Source organism: Aulonocara stuartgranti (genome assembly GCF_965226115.1).
Source record: "Aulonocara stuartgranti genome assembly, chromosome: 11".
Lineage (NCBI taxonomy): Eukaryota > Metazoa > Chordata > Actinopteri > Cichliformes > Cichlidae > Aulonocara > Aulonocara stuartgranti.
Window position 1 is genome coordinate 723762 of NC_138947.1, and position 16548 is coordinate 740309.

Sequence of the window (16548 nt, forward strand, 5' to 3'; positions counted from 1 at the left end):
GCAGACTCTGGAGAGTACACCGTACTGGTTATACTGGATCAAAGGCCTGTTCGGGATTACTGGTGTTGTTTTAAATATCGTATCTATCAGAGACATCTTTTACCGTCTGTGTGAATCAAGTGTTGTCATCAGCTCTGCCACCTCAAGGATGTGGCGAGGTCCAGTTCTGCCTCCAGGACAAATGATGAGACCACAGCATCTCCTGTCATCTCTGTGCTGATGGCATCAGGTGTTCTGCTCTTTCAAAGCTTCTGAGTTCTATAAATTGTCTTGTTTGAATAATTGTCAGAAATCAAACAGTGGTTGAACCACAGTTTCCTCCAGCTAAATACAGATAAGACAGGAACTTTTGCTCCTGATCACATGATCTCAGCTTTTAAGGCTCTTCTGTTCAATCGCGTGTCAGAAATGTGTGCGTCCTATCTGACGCTTCAGTCTGAGAATCTGCGCACGGCTCGTTCGAGCTGCTTCTTTCAGCTGCACACTTTCTATCTGCTCATGTAAAGCTAAACAGTTTCATTATGGGTCAATGTGGCTACACTGTTTATCTGTACATGACAAGAAAACCTCATCTGTGTCAAACGAGACAGTTTAGCTCCTCCCACTAACCAGCAGGAAGGTGAAGACCTTTGAAAACGTCCTGCCTGACATCATGCACATGCAGGAGAAGCCTGAGCTCATCATCAGAAACCCTGTTTAACACGAACGTCCAGCACCAGAGGAGTCACATGACAGGAGTCACATGACAGGAAGGGTAAAACGGTCTCGAGGGTTCAGTCTCCTGAGGCTACGTCCACACTGGCCCGGATAGATTTGAAAATGGCGTTTCCGCCTGAAAACGCCGTTTTCAAATCTATCAATGTGGAGGAAAAGCAGCGAGTTTGTTAAATGGAGGTGGAGTCGTTGCTGCGAGTAACACAAAAGTACAAAGTTGCAAAAGCGAGTGAGAGTTAAAGAATTTGAGGAAAAGCTTTTTGGAGCGCGTGCAGACTGATGTTCATCTTTAACAGGGCTGTCAAACAGAACAGCTGCTGTGTAACGCCCTCCGCTACCTTTGTTTAATTGGCCACATGACTGCATCACATGACTAACATGCGTCATCGTTTTAGAAAGTTTGCGTTTTTGCTGTCCACACTGCGACGCGAAGCACTGTTTTCAAATCTTTTTGTTTTCGACAGCGTTTTGAAAACGCCGCCTCAGTGTGGACGGGACGCCAAAACGGAGAGAAAATGTTTTCAAAAAATGAAAACGCATTACTGTGGACGTAGCCTGGAAGTCGGTGATGCATCTGTAGCGACCTCGCCTCCTTCAGCCCATTTAAATGCGAAGCACTTCAAACCTACCAGCAGGGGCGACTCCTCATCAGCTGACCTGAGCTCAGTGAGGAGTGGCGCCCAGCTCGCGGCCTCGTCGACGCCGCTTCTGCATTTTGGTTTTTGGAGCTCAAAGTGGATTTGTAACCTGAAGTGCACACGTGCAGCTCGTGACCGAACGGTCGCCGATGCCTCGTCTCTGGAGAGATGATGATTGGCCGAGAGGACAGACACATCGATGAACTGCTCTGAGGACTCGGCGAAGGCGTACAGACAAGAGCGAACAAACGTCTTTTATTCTTTTAAATGTTGGGAACAAAAACTTCAGAATTACAAACGACCCATTAAAAATTCCAACACACAGAGGGTCAGTGAAGGACACACAACCACTTCAGGAACACATACAAACCAACAGAAAACTGAACGCTCTGGTTTGAAAACAAAGAAATGCTTAATGCACCTGAGAGCAGGAGCCAATCAGCAGCCTGAGAGCTGCGGCCTTCAGTCACCAAATAAAACTCGTGTACACTTGGAGAGGCGGTTCCAAAGTAAGAACAAACCTTTGGTCCCGCCCGTCACAGTTTCAGTCCCACAGCGGCTGCGGCTGTCCCGCCATCGACATGTACTCGTCCAGCTCGGCGTCCAATCGGCTCCGGGACGTGGACATGTAGTCGTCCAGCTGTTTGTCCAGTCGGCTCCGGGACATGGACATGTAGTCGTCCAGCTCAGCGTCCAGCTGCTTCTTCGTTGGCACCACCTTTCTGCTGCCACCACGCCCCTTTGAAATGGTGGCCCCGCCTATCCGCAGCTTTACCCCGCGCCGTCTTCGTCCTGCCAGAAACAAAATTGATAGATTTACACAAACAGGAGTCAGCAGGTCAAAGGTCAGCAATGTAATGCCACTCCCTCTTTGGTTTGTTTCCATGGAGACATGATTCACTTTTAGTTTTCCTGCTGTTGGTTCTTGTGCGTTTGTGTCCTGAGAGACACCGTGAAGTTTCTTCATCTCTTTATTATCTGACCCTTTAGGCCCCTCCCTCATTCGGCCCCTCCCTCCTGGGCGGATAAAGGCCCGCATGGTCATTTCCTGTTGGGTGTCAAAGCCAAGCCAGAACAAAGTCATGAGCCTGTAAATATAACCATGCAATGTTCTGTGGAAGCCCCTCCCCCTCTGTACTAGGTACAGGTAACCCCGAGCTCCAGCCATAGAGGCGGTGTCCCGATTCAGGGTCTGCAGCCTTAAAGGCCGCATTTTAAGGCCGATTACGTCACAGCGGCACAACGAAGGCTGTCCCAATTCAAAGGCTGCTCCAAATGCGGCCCTCAAATGCGTCCTTCATTTCCCTGAATTTTAAGGCTGTGGCGGTGTACACTTCGTGGCCCAACATATCCCAGAATGCATAGCGCGGCGGTGGGTGTGGATAATTTTGCCGGAAAACACGGCAGAAGCGGAGCAGCTGAAGAGTAAACTTTAAGTAAGTACTGAATATGATGTCACTTATTTATGTGCGAATGTTTAATAATGAAGAACATTAAAACATGACTGTTGGCCACATGTCGGCAGAGTCATGTGACATTAGCGACGTTTGTACTAACTTGGTTTTAAAGCCTTTAAATATGCGCCGTTCGATAGCTGAGCTTAATCTGACAGAGAATGTGATGATTTTGTGGATAATTAAAGTCGGTCATATATCCACAAACACAACAAGCTGAAAGTCAGTGATGCTGCTCGGTTTGCAGTCCTGTATTATCAGTCTGTATTATAAGTCACTATATTATCCAATATTGGATAATATAGTGTAATATAATAAATCTACCCTACCGCCTACTGGTGTTGGCCAGAGGGGCGATGGCGCGATATGGCAGCCTGGCTTCTGTCAGTCTGCCCCAGGGCAGCTGTGGCTACAACCGTAGCTGCCTCCACCAGTGTATGAATGTGAGAGTGAATGAATAGTGGCATTGTAAAGCACTTTGGGTGCCTTGAAAAGCGCTATATCAATCCACTCCATTATTATTGTTATTATTAAATCACTTACGAGTTTAATTTGTCAGCAATTTCCTGCCAGCCCTCTCTCCTTGCTTTTGCAGCCTTTGCAGTGTTCCCTTGCGTTCTGATTAAACTCTGAAACTCCTGAAATCCCTCACTCAAGAGTTCTTGCTCTGCTGCCGAAAAATACCGAGCGCGCTCCTTCGACATTTTCGCCGACCAATCAGAGGGTTGCCGATCAATGTTTCTACTATCGATGCGTAGCCCCTTTTACGACACCCAGTGATCTCACATTACTTCATCCAGCTGTACTAATCGTCAACAGCAGGTGTGTTCGGAGAACCGGATTAGCGAGCTCACGGTTAGCGCGATGATTTGGTCTTGGATGTAGTAAGCGAGGTACGAAGAACGGACCCCTGAACATCACGGCACAAGCAGGATTCACTGCACTGTTAATGTTAGCTATGTTATATTGCTGCCTCTGTTCGGTGGTGTCGAGCCAAACGGACTTTAACGTGTGTCTGTGAAGGTTCTCAGTCATCCAGGTCATCGTAGTCTAAGGAGCTTGCAAAGAAAAGCGTCTGGACTTCTTTGAGTTGCTTGAAGACGTTTCACCTCTCATCCGAGAAGCTTCTTCAGTTCTAAGGTCAAATGGCGGAGAGTCCCAGATATAAACCTAGTGGGAGTGACCCCCCACAGAGGGACAAAAGGACCCCTGACTGTCATGCTTGACTGTCTTTGAGTGAAGATTTAAGGTGATTGGAAATGTAAATAACTGCAACTTGAATCTTTACTCAAAGTAGAGTTCAAGCTCACTGCTGTAATGAATCATAATATAATAATAACTATAATATTGGCCATATTATATTTAATTACCACAGTGAGATGACTTTAGTCTCATGAACAACATCAGCTCATTGTTATTTTCTAGCTAATCTTAAACGACTGTTCAGCACAGGAATGAAGCCCAACAATCATGTTTCAGTCCCGTGGTCTCAGATACTCAGCTAATCAAACACAGCTCATGTAAAAACAAACACATGAACAGAAGATTTTCTCCTTTCTTTCTTTCAAATAAAGCTTCCAGCAGTTGGTGTCATGGTTGCATTTCACAGGCCTCGCACTTCTTAGTGGTGCTTGAGCACCGTCAAGGCTGCAGACCCTGAATTGGGACACAGCCAGTGCACCAGAGCAACCGTTAGCCTCTGGCAAAGGGCCTTTGACCTCTAAACATTTAACCTTTGAGGAGGGGAGATTTCAAAGCTCTGACTCAGTAGGGGTCAGCTTAGTCGAGCTACTGGGACACGCCCCCCTGGCGGTCAGCCCTCCAGCTGTATTTAAACGTCTTTGAATTTAACTGGCAGACAGTAGCTGTGCCATCAGATGCACGAATCAGAGCGCAGCTCTCCTAACCCCGCCTAACAGGCCAAATCGCACCAACCTTTTCTCCACAGCTCAGCATGAAGCTGTGCTGAGAAACTCACCTGAGGTCAGCGGTCTCAGCTGGCTCCGCCTCCCGAGTCGACCGCTCAGACCTACTGCTCCTGCAGAGGAAACGCACGCACAGGTGGAGCACAGGTGAGAATTCTACTGCAGCTTCAGTCTAGCGAAGAAGGCCACACACTGCTGCCCCGCCCACTGCGCGCCGTGTTTCAGATACTCACGCCTGCAGGTGGAGGTGACCCGCGCTCTCCACCTGTATTTGTTCATGAAGCTCCAGAAGCCTTGATGCGCAGAGGCTGACGGGCGGCGAGTTACCCGCTGCCAGCCGAGTCGAGTCCAGACGCTCCTCTTCCTCCTCAGGTGACGATGCTCCGCCCTCTCAGAGCTCCCGGCAGCCTGCAACACAGAGACACAGCAGCTCGCTTTTACAGTGCAGTAGGTCGCCATCCACTTGTAAAATCGGACGAGTGTGCACATGCTGAGAACCCTTATGATGACGCAGCGGTGACCCGTGTGGGCGATATAACGAATGCACTCGATGCACCGCAGGTTTTTCACGTACGATGGCAAAAATGACTTTATCGTAACTATCCAGTACAGGTTGCCATGGAATTCTGCACCAAATGCATCATTAACCCCGCCCATGTTTATACCAAAGAGGGAAGAAGATTGCGACAGAGTTTCAGACTCGCTGTCGTTTGATTTCACGAGGATGTCGAACAAAACCTCACACTGGTTTGGTCCCACAAACACCTCACGACCCCATCGCGCCAGGGATGGTTTCACTGTTTTCAACTCCACGTGGCGGCTGCAGCGTGTCAGACGAGCAGGCCGGTGGTCCTCCGATGAACACCTGGGCCGCCCTTCTTCACAGGTGACCTGTGACCCCTCTGGGACTCACCTGTGGAAGAAGCAGCGATAAGGGAGCTGACTTCATCAGCAGGACCACGGGCAGGGCAGCGGATGCCCTCTGATGCAACCTGGAGCAGGTCTGCTGTTCCACCAGGACTCTGGAGAAGCTGCCGGCAGAGAGAGGAGGGAACGTCAGCACAGTGTGCCTGACCTTTAACTTTGCAGGACGCAGGAGGTCATGGTAACTCACCGCTCGTGCAGGGACACCGTCGATGTTCCTCTGGGGCGAAACGAACCTGGCTCTGACTCCATCTGCCTCTGGATGCCGGACCCTGTTCACCTGCCGCCTGATTCAAAAGGATAAAAAGCTTCATTCAGCACGGAAAGCGGAAAAAGCAGCAGCTCCGGTAAAACTGCCACTTCTTGATGTCTGCCTTCATATCGGCATTCTTCAAAGAGCCCACACGCGACCCTGTTCATTTACACAGCTGTTTAACTCACACAGATATCTCCCGTCTTTGAGCCGGAAACGCAGATAAAAATTTAATTAATCTCGCTTCGTGGTTCAAAGGTCAGCCGAATTTAAGAGGAGGCCTCAGTGGCCTCGTGGTGTTCAACACAGTCTGTGAGCGCTCTCAGTTTCCGCAGGTAACACGGAAATTTCCAATTTCGCTCTGTGCTAAAGCGGCGCTGGCCCGCCATTTTGTGTCCGCGCAAAAAAAGCAGCGCTCACAGCTAACGTTAGCTTCCACAGTTCACCTGTTCAGTTATAATACGTCACCCACGCTTACCTGTATCTGAACGTCCTACCGGGAGAAGCTCACGGCTTAAAACAGACACACCTGTTACTAACTGTAAGGTCACCTCCGCTTGCTAACACTCGTGCTAATTAAGCGCAATGCTAACCCACAAGCTGTTGTTAGCATTAGTTTTACAAAGTTTAGTTTTTACAGATCAGCTAATTCCTCTCCACAGGTTTTAGGTGAGCTCCGGTGAGGCGAGCAACAGCACCTGGTGTTTCTCTCACAGCTCAGCCGCTAAATGTAGAGGCCAAACCGCCGTTAAAGTCACGCTCTGTCCGGGTTAACCGCAGCTAACGGCCCGCTCTGGGGTCAAGTTCACATCTATAAGTCAGCAGCACACACACCTGTGTCAGACTCACAAACACAGAAGCCCACACAGGTGAATGTGTGTAGAAACATGTTTGATCCGCAGGCAGAACTTTAAGGCTCCAGCAGTTCCGAAGGCTATTTCTGCCAATAATTATTATTATTTTGTTTAACCAGGAAGATCCCATTGAGATTAAAAACCTATTTTTCAAGGGAGACCTGGCGACGACAGGCAACAGCAAGTGTCTCACATTTACAAAAATTACTCAGTTAAACTCAGGCAGCAAAAACACGCATGCAAAAATAAATAAAATTTACAAAAAAATAATATAATTCAATAAAATTCAGTTAAAATGACAAACTAATTGAAACAGTTGCATGTTGTGGACTTGGCCTCAAGGATTCTTAGTTTAGATTTCAAACCACTTGATGAGAGTCGTTTCCTGCAGTCCGTTCCAAGCCGAGGGGGCTATGGTCAAAATCTCTTTTGCCAAGTTCAGTTCAGGCGGACGAAGAGGATACGACCAGCATGTTTCACTGCAAGCAGGGAACATATGAAGGCAGCAATCCGATTATTGCCTTATATGTAAAACTGTATAAATGAGAGTTCCTCCTAATGGCCAAAGCAGGCCGTAGAACTCTCAGTGGTGAGTCTGAGATTTACTGTTAGTGATGAACCTCAGAGAAGCACGACAAACAGTATCAACGCGAAGCATTCATATATAGAATAGACATTTCTATCTGTCTCCAGCACAGATAAAAACGTTGCAGCAACAAACTGCTTCTTTGTATTCAAGAAAAACGCGACTTATTTTGAAAATAAAATCGCAGTATTAACTTCAGTGTTTTTACGAGATTCTCTTCATGTGGTTTGAAGGTGAGCGAGTCATCCAGATATTTCTACGTGTGAACCAAAACATCGAGTCGTGGTTTAAAGGAGAAAACACAGTTAAAGAAAAATCTACAAATCAAAGGTTAAAAACAAACATCCTAATTAAATTAAAGACTGGAAAGGTGGTCATGAGTAAAACATCAGGCTTGGTGGGTGGGGTGGGTTTTTCAAAATTGCCTTCATATTCTTTTTTCTTTTTACTATATAAATAAAACATTAGAAAATATGAGACATTTGAGGCTGGGACTTTGGTTTTCTATTAAAGCGGCATCACTGACCGCTCATGGCTTCAGTTGTGGATGCTGGTCCCCAAAGACGTCCACAGACTGGAGGCCTCGGCCTGCTCGGTGAGGGCGTTCTCCCTGTGGGAGCTTGACAGAGCTGCCGTCCTCGGTGCAGGACCAGTCAGTCTGGGACTGAAACCGCAGAGGTTTCCATGGCAGACGGTCGGAAAGCCAAGAGTTGGCCTGAAAGAGGAAGAGGACGTTTTATTGTGAAAGAGTGTGTGCAGCAGCTGCAGAGTTTTAGAGGAACACACTCTTGTTTTTGTGTCTTTATTTATTGTAGGGCCTGAGTGCAGACAAATGTCACTCTGTCCCTTTTTGTTTCATCATAAAGGTCAGCTGTTTTTATTCTGCAGCTTCAATGTTTCTGTCAAACACGAGAAATGTGTTTCCTCGACTTTCGCCACCAGATGGCGCCAAACACACACACACAGACACACACACACACAGGAGGGCTGTGATTGGCTCTCTCACGGCTGAAGTCACGCGCACAAACTTTCTGACAAGGCAAAGCGTGTTTCCGGCAGTATCACAAAATAAAAGCAGCAGTAACTGATGCGGGAAAATGAGTGAAAGGAGAGTTTTTGAAGCTGCATTTTGGAAATATTTTAGTTGAGTTGAGTTTTAAAACGTTTCTTTAACCCAGGAAACATCTCTAATAAGTGTTAATATATTTCTGTTAATCATTTTAATCGTTTTTAACCCTTAATGAGTAAGCTTGCCCTAACGAGATTTGATGCTTTTCTTTGTGACGTGAGAATGAATTTAGGTTCACAATGAAGTAAAACTAGGTCAACTAAAAGAAAGGAAAACTTTAGAACGGGACAAATAACTAAAACTAGACAGCGAAAGCACGATTACAGGTGAATAACCGAATAGCCACTTTTCAATAACATGAAAAATAAAATAACATAAATTTTAAAAAGAACAAAAATCAAACCACGCAGAAAAATAAGGCAAACTGTAATTATCATTGTATAAAACTTAAACTGACTGTGCAGTGAACTCAGACAACGCACACAGGCAACATTACAGTGACATCGATGACAGGTGGCAGGTGTGCAGGCAGGAAGCACAAACAGGTAAACCGCAGGTAAACGCTCCACATCTTAACAACGCTCAGTTTTGTCTCTGTGCTCTTATTTTGGAAGGCCCCAGAGGTCGCCAGACTTCCTGTTATGTCTGGCCGTCGGGGGAGCATGACATAGCCCCCACCTCCTCCTCCCCCCGGTGAGCGTGCAGACAGTCTGGATGCAGACGGAGTCGCACGCGGACGCGCCGACGGACGAACCTCCGGCCTCACGGACCCGGCAGCGGATCATAGCCGAGCGGAGAGCGCCGAGCCCGGTGAGTGCGCCGCAGGAGCCCGCTGAGAGCTTTTGTAATTCTTCTGTGAACAACTGTTGATGCAGCAGTCGGGTCAGCCAGTGAGCGTCAGGCATCGTCAGCATCTGATGACGTCATAGAGCCACGGTCACGACGTCATGTTGCTTACAGTTTGATGAAAAAATGAAAGCAATCAGTAGTGAGACGAGGATGTGCATGTGTGGTGATCCTGTCTCCTCCTCACCTCTCTGTCTGTCTCAGAGGGAAGTGACGTGTGTGGGGGGACAGGAGTACTTCTGATCACTGACAATACGATCAATATCAGCCCCTGCTCTGTATCTGTGCTCAGGGACCGTATGAGGTCACCTGTGGATCAGCTATAGGATCTGTTCCTGGCCCACGGGCACACCTGAGCGTCCCACCTGTCTGTGTGTTCCTGTCATGTATTTCCTGTTCCTCTGGCTGGTGGGTTCACGTGAAACCTGACAACGACCTCAGCGTTTATCACGGGTCTGTGTGATGTCACCGAGGGCACACAAGCCCCACCCACATAGATCTGTCCGGGGAAGTCTTTTTATGGATCTGATTGTTGAGCCGTCTGAGCAGATTCTGTTTTACTTTATCAGGTGACCATGTCGGTGCTCGGCCCCGCCCCCAGCAGCGCAGACGCTTGCCTCAGCATCGTCCACAGTCTGATGTGCCACCGGCAGGGCGGCGAGAACGAGGGCTTTGCCAAGCGCGCCATCGAGAGTCTGGTGAAAAAGCTGAAGGAGAAGAAGGACGAACTGGACTCGCTCATCACCGCCGTCACCACCAACGGCGTGCACCCCAGCAAGTGTGTCACCATCCAGAGGACGCTGGACGGCCGGCTGCAGGTACGGCGGTGAAAACCCGACAGAGGGCCCACAGGAAGGCTTGAGGCTCAGAGAGGAAGTAGTCACCTTATTTTATTCTGACAGAGTTAGAAAGATAACAGGACTTCAAAGAAAAAGTCTTTAAAGTCTTCAGGCTCCGCCCCTCACCTGGTCTGCACCTGATCCTGTCCTTCCTGTGTCCTCTGTCGGCGCTCCAGGAGCTCCTCACCGCTGATATTATAATAATAATGATGATGATGATGATGGAGCTGTGAGCAGCAGCCTGGGTGTGTCCCCCAGTCTCTCAGTAATTATGAGACCAGAGGACAGAGCACACCTCAGTCTGCTGAGCAGGTTCACACCAGGAACAGCTGATCCGGCCCACAGCGCACCCCTCCCCCCACAGTCCCACTAAAACATGCGACACCTTCTCAGGAACTTCTGAAACATTCACAGACCCTTTAAACCAAAACGTCCCCACCCCACGAACCGTAAAAGGAGACGTGGTTCACCTGAGGACATTGTCTCCATCCCCACTCCGTCATCCTGTGTATGCTGCTGTTAAAATGTTTCTGTGATAAGTTCAGGTTGGTGGGAATATGCTTTAAGGATGCAGGGCTGGGCGGGGCACACAGGTGAGCCGCACACCTGTAGCAGGCTCCTGTCACGGAGCGCTGCTTCATTAAACCTCAGCCTCCATTCGCCGCAGCGTCGCCTGATGAGCGAGCTCTGGAGCGCGTGCCTGTGCGAGGGCGGTGGGCCTGAGCTGACGCCGTTTCAGTCTGAGGGTCGGCATGTGAGCGAGGAAGACCCGAGAGATCAAACCTCGAAGGCATAACCAATAAAACGGAAGCGGTTAGAACCACGTTACAGCGTCGGTGTGACTGCAGGATCCTGCAGAACGTCGCAGGTCTCACATCCAAACAGCAGCAGGAGGAGGAGGAGGAAGGGCAGGCTGGCTTGTTTTGTCTGAAACACAGGAAAGGGGCCGGGTTAACTTAAGCCAGACAGTCTGGTGTGTGTGTGTGTGTGTGTGTGTGTGTGTGTGTGTGTACAGCTGTCTTTGTGAGCACCTTGTTAGACTCAGGACCCGTTTGTGGCCCTCGCTTCAGAGCCGGTTTCAGGGCTCAGGTTTGGGTTCAGGGTCGTGTGTGTGTGTGTGCGTGTGTGTGTGTGTAAGCATGCAGAGGACGGGAATGTGGACTCGTCTGGGACTCTGGTGGATTTCATACCGCAGAGTTTCCACACTGTAAGAAATGACGTGCTGCTGCAGACATTGACCCAGAGAGGACGAGATGATTTTGTCTCCCATTAAAAAATCGAGAAGCTCAGCCTGTGGCCAAAAGCAGAGCTTTGTCTTGACTTTTACATCAAATATTTCTGTTTCTGTTTGGTTTCTGTCGGCTCTTTGAGTTCTTTTCTCCTCGTTTCCTAGTTTTGCTCTAACAGGTTTACCTTTTAGAGGTTAAAATCCCAGCTTCATGTGTCAGAGTGTAAATGTTTCAGTCAGTGTTTCGCTCTCACTCTTGTCTTAAACATGAAACTTTTACTTCTTGTCTCATAGTTTTAGTTCAGCGAGTCGACGTTTTCGTCATCCTATAGTTTTGTTATTTGATTGGTTTAGTTTTGGATTTTGAAATCAAACCTTTTGCGTCTGAATTTTTTAATCTATTTTTGTCTTAGTTTTGAATTATAAGCAGTGTTAGTGTAATATCTCACATATTTATGTCACAATCTTTTCCTCAGATATTTGACTTTATCTGATTTTTTTCTTGAATTTCTCCCTTTCAGTCGTAGATTTGCATGAATAACAATAAGATGTCCTTTTATAATTTTCTTGTGCTTTTTGTTTGGTGATTTTTCTACCCGGGCCTCCGTGTAAACCCCTGATTCTCCGTCACCTCGTCAGTTATGTTTCTAAATGATGTCCAACTCGGTCTTTAACGTGTTCGTATTTGAAGGAAAAGTGCGATGTGTGTTTCTTCTCTGATGAGCAGTTTGTGTTTTCACTTTTCGTAGTCAGGAACAAACCGGAGACGTTCCTTCTGAATGTGTCATCATGTGAAAGCTCTCCAGATCAAACAAACAAACCCTGGTATATTTGGTATCTTTGGAAAGTTTTGCTAAAATCTTTCTGTGTTGCTGTTTGCTTGTTTTGGGGTTTGGATGTTGTTTTTGCAGCATGCCTGCTTCTCATAGCTCAGAGAGGTGAACACGGCGACACCTTTGGAAAAAACCCAGAAAACAGGAACAAACATTAGTTTGAACTTAACACTTAAAGTTTAAGAAACAGAGTAAAGACACGAGGAGAGTCTGAACGAGCAGGCGGTCGTTCAAAATGTGGATAAAAGGTGATTTAAAAGAAAGTGCTGTTTCAGTTTACGTTCAGTGTGGGGACCTGGCCCTTTGAGCAGGTTTATGAGGACATTTTTTGCAGCGTGTGTGTGAGATTGTTTTGTCTGCAGTCTTATCCCTGCCCTTCACCTGTGCACACAGAACAGACCTCGTCCATCAGATTTAAAGCAGCACATTCACAAACCTGTGGCTTTGAGACGTTTACAGCCTGCGGGGATTTTCTGAGTTTAAAGTTTGTTTAGCGAACACATCGGTGAGAATAAACATCCTCATTAGGGTTTTCCTACAATTAAGGGACCCGGTTAACACACAGCAACATTCATCATCAAACGTTTTATCGAACAACTTCTAAATACTCGGGACCCGCCTCTCTGTGGACTTCCTGCTCCATAGGGGGCGCTGTCGAGCTCAGCAGAAATGGTTCCACCTTTAGACGTTTCACAGGTTTTCTCCTGCAGTAAACGCTTTTTGTTAGAGACGTCACAGCACTGCGAGGTGCTTTACAGCGTCCTCCATTTTGGTTTGGGGCGTGAAGCGAGCAGCCTCCTGACAGCGTCGCCTTCACCCCGCTGCTCCTGTCCTGCACACCTGGAGCTCCTGCTGGGCTTTAACTGTGGAAACAGGCACCTGTCCTAAAACCTTAGCAGCACAATCAGCAAGCGTTAGCAGCATGCTAGTGTTTTATGGTCAGAATTAGCTTCACTGAGAGGAACTGAAGGAGGAAGAGTGCTTTTATCCAGGCTGGATTCATGGACACTAAAATCCAAAGTCTCTGTTTAGCTCCGCTCACTTTGATCTCACAGCGCCCCCTAGGTGAACTGCAGCTAATGTTTGTCTGAAATAGGACATTCAGGTGTGCCCACACTCAGCTGGGGACAGAATACAGAGAAACGCCCCCTGCAGGCTGGAGCTATGTTGGCTCTGTGTTGGGATCTCACTGGGGCGACCGTGGCTCAGGGGGTTGGGAAGCGTATCTGTAACCGGAAGGTCGCCGGTTCGATCCCCGGGCTCTCTGTCCTGGTCGTTGTGTCCTTGGGCAAGACACTTTACCCTACCACCTACTGGTGATGGCCAGAGGGGCCGATGGCGCGATATGGCAGCCTCGCTTCTATCAGTCTGCCCCAGGGCAGCTGTGGCTACACCTGTAGCCTCCACCAGTGTGTGAATGTGAGAGTGAATGAATAGTGGCATTGTAAAGCGCTTTGGGTGCCTTGAAAAGCGCTATATAAATGCAATCCATTATTATTATGTCTGACCTGAACTTTTTGCAGCGTTCTGAGGCTGAGGTCAGACGTGATGTCATGCTTGTGGTTTGGCATAATCACCTGACACACACGCACAGTGTTTGTGCTCAGCATGACTCAGTCTGCTGTCACAGAGTTTATTTAAGCTTACATGTTTCCTCGCTGACTGTCTGTCTCACCTGTGCAGGTAGCGGGTAGAAAAGGCTTCCCTCATGTGATCTACGCCCGCCTGTGGCGGTGGCCAGACCTCCACAAGAACGAGCTGAAGCACGTCAAGTTCTGTCAGTTTGCCTTCGACCTGAAGTACGACAGCGTGTGTGTGAACCCCTACCACTACGAGAGGGTAGCGTCCCCCGCCACAGGTAACCCTGCACACCTGCTGCCCTCTGTGATTGGTCTGATTGGGCCGTGAGTCATCGGGCTGCAGCAGCGTTTGGTTTTAGGTGTCTTTGCTGCTTTGATGGAAACACGGTCACAGCTTTAAACACTGTGTGTGTCTGTGTGTGTGTGTGTGTGTCTGTATGTGTGTTTCTGTGTCTGTGTGTGTGTCTGTTTCTGTCTCTGTGTGTGTGTCTGTTTCTGTGTCTGTGTGTGTGTCTGTGTCTGTGTGTGTGTGTCTGTGTGTGTGTGTGTCTGTATGTGTGTCTGTGTGTGTATGTGTGTTTCTGTCTCTGTGTGTGTGTCTGTGTGTGTCTGTGTGTGTGTGTGTGTGTGTGTGTGTGTCTGTGTGTGTGTGTCTGTATGTGTGTGTGTGTGTCTGTGTGTGTCTGTGTGTGTGTGTGTGTATGTCTGTTTCTGTCTCTGTGTGTGTGTCTGTGTGTGTGTGTGTGTGTGTTTCTGTCTCTGTGTGTATGTCTGTTTCTGTCTCTGTGTGTGTGTCTGTGTGTGTGTGTGTGTGTGTGTGTGTCTGTATGTGTGTTTCTGTGTCTGTGTGTGTGTTTCTGTGTGTGTGTTTCTGTGTCTGTGTGTGTGTTTCTGTGTCTGTGTGTGTGTGTTTCTGTGTGTGTGTGTGTGGTCGCTCCTGTTGGGCTCTGAAGGTTTTGGAGCGTCTCTGTTATCTGCCCTCGTGTCTGAGCAGAAGTCAGACTAAACACCGTGGTGACCGTTTCTATTTCCGAAGACACTCTGGAGCCCACACAGACACACACACAGAGACAGAAACAGACACACACACACAGAAATGCCAGTTAATTAACTAACATCCAATCAAAACCATCCAATTTCTCTCATCGAACTCGCTCCACCTTCTTCTCGGTCTGTTACTATGGTAACTTCACAGCAGCCATGTTATTGGTCAGATGATGTCATTAAATTCTCCAAAAGGCTCCAACAGCACAAACACAGTTGAAATGTCCAGAACAATGACTGTAGAAAACATGGATGACGCGACAGCTCCCCAAAAATGAAGCCAAAACGTCTCTTTCGCCCCCTGGTGTCTGGCTGCAGTATAGGTCATAAACCCCGCCTCCTCCATGTTAGCGGATGGGACTAAATAAATTTATTCTCCTCAGATAATTTTTTCCCAAAGATTCTTTCCTTTGTTATCAATAGTTCTCATCATGCTGATTGATGTCCAAGGGGTCTCCTCTCCCATAAGTCTGATTCTAATTCCTACCGCGGTGATGTTAAATTGGGGTGAAACGTCATCATAACAGCTTTGACTGGCAGCTGCAGTCACGGAGAAACTTGCGTATCTCTGTTCGGGAATAGAAGATAGAGCGTAAGCTCTGAGAGGAGGGCCAGCGTTTACGCTTCGAAAACACGACCGAGTGTTTTAACCTGACAGCCTGAGGTGTTCTTCAGTAAACTGGACTACCCGACAGAAGGACCCGAGGCCACGCTGCACTTTTTCGGTAAGTTAAACGTGTTTGTCAGCTAATCTGTAACTACCGTCCTTAGCTAGCTCCTGAGACCTAGCTAGCTAAGATGAGGACTCGGCTGTCAGGGTTCGTTTAGCTAATCTGTGCAGGTGAATGAATTTACACCGACTGAAGAAATCAAGAAACGACCCGGGCTGCTCAGTCACTAATTACTGTTACTGTACTTTTATTACAAGTATTTTACTGTAAAAGCAACAGGCTGCATCCTGCTTCAGCTCCTGTGCAGAGCTGATTATTAAATATGTGCAAGCAACAGCATGTTTTCAGTCTCCACATGTGTAAAGACAATAACACCATTTTATTTTTATTTTTTTTAAGCTTGTGCTTCAGTAACTCCTCATTAATAAGTAACTATTGATTAAACTGTAGAAGTGAAAAAAATGTAAGAGAAGAGCTTCAGATCCTGAGTGTGAGGACAGAAGGATCAGCTTTATTTCAGATTTAAGAGATAAACTTTATAATTCAGTTTGTGATGATTCTGATCTCTTTGTGATTACAGGAGCTGCCTCAGATTCAGACCTCAGCACCACCCAGTGACAGCACAGATCATCCAACATGTTCACATGTTAACTGCAAAATGAACTGATGAAAACAGTGCAAAGGTTAAAGTGCCACACGTCCTGTAGTCAAAGCTGCAGCTTTATTGATAAAGTTAAAGACAAAAAACAAAGGATTAATCACTCATGTAACTGTGTCACTGTATATCAGCATTAACAGGACCTCAGTTTGATGTTTCATAAAGCTGCTGATCTCAGACCTGCACAGCTTCCAGTTTAAACACTTGATGTACTCAGCTGCATGAAGAGCACGTTTGAGTTTCTCTGACACAATTAAATAAAACCTGATGAAGGTCAAAGGTCGTCACTTGTATGTTAAACTACAAACTGGTGATCTGGAATTCTTTCACAGTTTTTTGCAGATAGTGTGAATCACTTTATGGTAAATAACATAGTTATTCATACCCAAGTAACCAGAGAGGATCATATATTTTTAAATATTAAGCCCGGAG

At 47.3% G+C, this 16548-nt stretch overlaps 2 protein-coding genes across 10 annotated transcripts in view; one reads left to right on the forward strand and one right to left on the reverse strand.

Moving 5' to 3' along the window:
• The window catches only part of LOC309716472 (mothers against decapentaplegic homolog 4-like), a 33008-nt gene that overhangs the window by 6226 nt on the left and 10234 nt on the right, over positions 1 to 16548 (forward strand). The window contains exons 1-4 of one of the 4 annotated variants that reach the window (XM_082550268.1): positions 5921 to 6002; positions 9032 to 9227; positions 9833 to 10081; positions 13847 to 14021. In XM_082550268.1, coding sequence (XP_082406394.1) covers positions 9132 to 9227; positions 9833 to 10081; positions 13847 to 14021 — 520 coding nt within the window. In that variant the 5' untranslated portion in view covers positions 5921 to 6002; positions 9032 to 9131. Of the gene's footprint in view, positions 1 to 5920; positions 6003 to 9031; positions 9228 to 9555; positions 9717 to 9832; positions 10082 to 13846; positions 14022 to 16548 lie in introns of those variants that run through there. The other 3 variants (XM_082550270.1, XM_082550269.1, XM_082550271.1) reach the window with 3 other exon arrangements.
• On the reverse strand, positions 1582 to 7301 carry LOC309716476 (uncharacterized protein). 6 transcript variants are annotated; one of them, XM_082550281.1, is made up of 6 exons: positions 7131 to 7301; positions 5846 to 5942; positions 5645 to 5762; positions 4965 to 5139; positions 4785 to 4844; positions 1582 to 2144 (listed from the first exon to the last, which is right to left on the reverse strand). In XM_082550281.1, exons 2-6 carry the CDS (start codon positions 5905 to 5907, stop codon positions 1897 to 1899), a joined length of 663 nt encoding a protein of 220 aa, XP_082406407.1. In that variant the 5' UTR covers positions 5908 to 5942; positions 7131 to 7301; the 3' UTR covers positions 1582 to 1896. The 6 variants fall into 6 exon arrangements, with proteins under 6 accessions (XP_082406407.1, XP_082406404.1, XP_082406406.1 ...); XM_082550278.1 differs by having other exon boundaries at positions 7128 to 7301; XM_082550280.1 differs by lacking the exon at positions 7131 to 7301 and adding an exon at positions 6743 to 7090.